Source organism: Helianthus annuus, chromosome 17 (genome assembly GCF_002127325.2).
Source record: "Helianthus annuus cultivar XRQ/B chromosome 17, HanXRQr2.0-SUNRISE, whole genome shotgun sequence".
In the NCBI taxonomy this organism is placed as follows: Eukaryota; Viridiplantae; Streptophyta; class Magnoliopsida; order Asterales; family Asteraceae; genus Helianthus; species Helianthus annuus.
The window spans coordinates 168,224,792-168,229,401 of NC_035449.2; the positions used below are offsets into that span (position 1 = coordinate 168,224,792).

Below are 4,610 nucleotides of genomic sequence, written 5' to 3' on the forward strand. Positions count from 1 at the left end.
TATTTATTTTATTTCCCAAACAATTAAACTAGGAAACCCACTTTCACCTTGTTTATGCATCATTTCCCTTTTATTTCTCATTATTTACATCCACGAATACAATCTACCTCCGTTCCACAATAAAGGATTCAAGTTCGAGTGCTACTCTCTGGGCCATCTTTCTTTATCCTTCGTCGAGTTCGCCAAATTTATTTGTGTTCGTTTGTGTTCGTGAACCGTTCGCGAACACGCTCATTTCCTTAATGAACGAACACGAACATAAAATCTCGTTCGGTAAGTGTTCATGAACCGTTCGTGAACACATTTATTTCCTTAACGAACGAACACGAACAAGGCCTTGTTCGTGTTCGTTCGGTTCGTTTACAGCCCTAGGTATAGCAAGTAAAAGAAAAAATTTAAAAACATTTTACTTTTATACGGTTGCATCTTGGGTTTAAATTGCAATCATATAGATAATCAAGATTGCTCTTGTTTAGAATTCTTTTAGTATATGAAGTTTGTAGTTTTGTACCATCATTATGTGTCTTCTTGATACTTCACATAAAGATGCAGCTTACTAAGTGTTTCAGTAAAATTTCAAAAGATGCAGCTTACTAATAGAGTAATAGTTTTGTTAGGTTTTTTTTAGCTGCGTGTTGTACTTTTAAAACCCAACGCAATACCAACCTGAGTTAACTTTAACCATACAGATAAGCTAAACCAGTCACACATTATTTACTATACACTATTTTTAAGATCTGAAAATCATATCACACACACCATTACATCATCATCTTCACTTTACACATTAAAATGGCTAAATAGTCCCATCTCAGCCATCTCCGGCTTATCAGAACCGTAAAAAAGAAAAAAAAACCAGTAATCGAACTCTTTTTTATCTCAATCTTTTGTATAATTTCTTACCCTCTCGGGTCATCCAGACCCACCATCAACCCATCTCCTAAACCCACATCTAAAAATCAAGCCAACTGCTTAAATCACATCACAAATCGAAGGACTTCAACCCACCAAGTCGTACAACCACCACCGCGAATCATCTTTTCTGCCGATCGTCGCCCATCGTCAGCCGCGGACGCCATGAATGGTGGTCTTTCGCCACCAAAATCACCTCAAAACATGTACTGGTGCTCGAAAACCCAAGTCACCGCCGCTATGGGTGCGGCTGTTGACCTCTAGGTTTATCACCACCGTTCTGGGTGCACCGCCGCGGTGTGCCGCTGTGGTGCCGTCGGAATGATGAACATCGCTTGTATAAATAAGTAAAGGTAAGAAAACAAAACGAAACGCAGGATAAGAAAAAAATACACAAAGTCACGTGAGCAACCAAAACCTTTTACACACGGTGGCCCAATCATTTACTGCCAGCAGCTACCTGCTTAGCACTCTTCCTAACAATCGACGTGAATTGTTATATAACTAGCAAAAACACCACACGCTACGCGGCGAGAATTCTTTTGGTTAGCCCCCTCCCCCGCTAAGTAGCAAGCAAATATCGATCAAAACGGGTAAAAATCGCAAAGCAAATATACGAATTTATGCCGCTACGTAAACGTAAAACGCAGTAAAAGACACACATGAACCAATGTAAAACGTACAAACTCAAGTTTATATCGACACAATTGATTATTCCAATGGATCGTATATATAGTTTTAAAACTGATAAATACCACTTATTTAATGAACTAATATAATCTTTTTAAAAAATATAAAAATTATTTGATATTTAATATTTTATTTGATATTTAAAATTTAACGAATGTTTGAAGATATATTTCAAAACACTGTCAAATAGGTATTGTAAAGTCATGATGATACCCATAGAATCCCACCCTTTCCTCTCTATACACATAGCATTACTTCAATTGAAAAGTAGGAAAATGGTAGTTTGGTAATTAAGTTTCAAATCATGGACAAACTTTGTACTGTAGATAACATCCTACAGCAATTGTTATATAGAATAATAATGTATAATGTATAATATAAAAAGTTTTCATTAATTAAAAAAAATTACATAGTCTAGGAAAAAAAAGACATAATTTAAATAAACATAGTTTAAAAAAAAAAAAACTAAAGCCCACTATCACTTCCTCCTAGCCATTTCTCCATGATCTTGTCCTTCATTTTTTAGAGCACCACACGATCTCCTTCTGGTACGCTTTGGATGTCGGTGGCGTTTGTAGTGGTTGTGATTGCATTTGCATAGCATAGCATGGTGGTGTTGTTGGTATTGCATTTGCCAAGCGTTTCGGGCTTGACTAAAATCGGAAAATGTATACGGATTCATTAGTGTCGTGAGGTATATGTGTGGAGGTTGGGTCGAGGGAGTAGCGGGTGTGTTGGGAAAGAATGGAGGCAGGTTTGGTCGACTCGGATCCATGATTTTTTTTATATAAGATGAAGGTTGGTAAAGATATTGGAAAAGGATTTGAGATTGTGTGTTTTTCAAATTGAAAATGGTGTTTAAATGCGATTTTAAAATTAATTTAAGTTTTTTTTGTTGTTTTTTAACTTTCAAACGTTCGGATTTTTGTGGCTTCGGGGGAAGACGGGGGTGAGTCCTCGAGCTCACCGATGGATGGACGCGAGGAGGGGGGGGGGCGGTGTTCCCTCGACAGGGAAAGCGACCACGTCAGCTCTCCGAGTCCACCCCTGAGACCACACCCCATGGTCTTACAGCTTGACTAGTGTGTGTCAAGTCATCATCGGCTCATTTGACACTTTGACACATTTAGATAAATAGATTAAACGTGTCATGTTAACGTTACATGTTTATAGATGAGTGCTACTTATGATTGAACATTGATGTTTTTTACATGAAAAAAACCATGGGTTGTGTTCAGATTGAATAATCAATACCCCGACATGATTTAACCAACTAAAAAGTCCATTTAGTTGTGGGTCTTCTCAGGTTCTCCGCCAACCCCACATGATTTACTAAAAATCCATTTAGTTGTGGGCCTTCGCAGGTTCTTTCGGCATTTGGGCTTCTTAATTCTCAGTCTATTTTTCAAATTGGGCCTCTTTTCAGCAAATTGGTCAAAATTCAGCAACTCGTTTCAACTTTCAAGGCTATTGTTTTGTCTTGACCAATAAAATATTACGCTGGTCATATACACATAACACTTTAGTACAGCCTTTGGTTGGCCCCAAATTTGCAATCAAAGTCCAGCAAATACACCGTGTCCAACTGTCCATCCACGTCAGCAAATCCTCAACATATATACACACATTTTAAGTGCAGAAAATCATTAAGTTACCATACCATTAACCACTTTAAAGTTTAAACTCTCGATATCTCTCCGCTATGGGTGGCTCGAATTCTGGTGGTGTTGACCCACTCTTAGTCGGGGCTCTCGGGGCCCTTTCTGGTTTCTTTTTCGTGTGTGTTATCCACTGCATAGCAGCTAACTGTCTTCGCAATACTGATCAAGCCCTTACCGAGCCGGCTAGACCAACAAATGTGCACCAACGTCCAAGAATCCGGGTTAACCGTGAATCCAACTACATGTTATCCCTCCCAGTTAGTATTGGTGGCTCAGGTTCAAATGGTTTGAGCTCGATTGGTTTGTCGACCTTGTTGGCCGTTCATAAGTACACTAAAGAGTTTAAAGAAGGGACGTGTGCGGTTTGTTTGGGCGAGTTTGAAGAAGACGAAGACGTTAGGATCATGCCGGAATGTGCACATGTTTTTCATGTTTCATGTATCGATATGTGGCTGTTTTCGCACAATAATTGTCCGCTTTGTCGGGCTAATGCGACTCCTCGGACACATGGTGTACTTTTGTCGATCTTAACATCGAGGACGGTTGAGTGAGCCGGCGTTAAATGATTCAGTGGTGATTCTTTCAGAGAACTTCATGGTGTAAAATGTGTAAATTATAGTTTTGTAAAGGAATGTTTATAGTGGAAAATGTATATCAGTTTTAAGATTATCATGTTAAACATGTTTGGACAACTTTGATAATGATAATTAGAGGATGCTAAATGGGTCGTGTCTGCGGATTTGCAATTCGAATCAACACAAACCTAAAGACTTGACACGACCTAAACCCAAAAATCATGTCAGACACATGAACCCATACATTACATGGGTTTTTACTGATTGACACAAACACAACCCATTAAACCCCTGAAATATTTATTTTGTTATAACTTTTATATATTAATACTCTAAAATTACAAATTTACAACAATGACAATACCAATCTATATAAAATTATATGCCCATTTCCTTTTTTACTTCTAAATTTTGACATAAAATAGCTAATGAGATTAAGTTATAACATAAATCACATTTACTTATTTATTTTATTTTAATAAACGGAGATGAAGAACATGACCTGTAAGTTAAAAGTGTTCACAGGTTCGACCCTAATTTGTTTAGACTAAATCAAAACCCGTGAATTTTGTTTCAAAGTTCACGTCGTGAAAGAAATTTATACCCCTGTAAGATATAAGCTTATTCGGCAGGTCAAATAATGACATTACTAAAATACCCTACTTTCGTCTATTAGGTCTCAAGTATCTGCATAGGGTTAAAGAGGTTCCATTGACCCTCCGACCATCAAAATTTGCTTTGTAAATGTGAGTTTCTTCGAGAAAAACATGAA

At 37.6% G+C, this 4,610-nt stretch overlaps 1 protein-coding gene across 1 annotated transcript; it reads left to right on the plus strand.

Moving 5' to 3' along the window:
• The first annotated feature begins 3,304 nt into the window (after positions 1 to 3,304).
• LOC110925210 (RING-H2 finger protein ATL51) lies at positions 3,305 to 3,814 on the plus strand. Its single transcript, XM_022169177.1, has one exon. It carries the CDS (start codon positions 3,305 to 3,307, stop codon positions 3,812 to 3,814), a length of 510 nt encoding a protein of 169 aa, XP_022024869.1.
• Positions 3,815 to 4,610: the final 796 nt, after the last annotated feature.

Coding starts and splice junctions, on each gene's coding strand:
- LOC110925210 (XM_022169177.1), top strand. CDS start 3,305: ATGGGTGGCTCGAATTCTGGTGGTGTTGACCCACTCTTAGTCGGGGCT.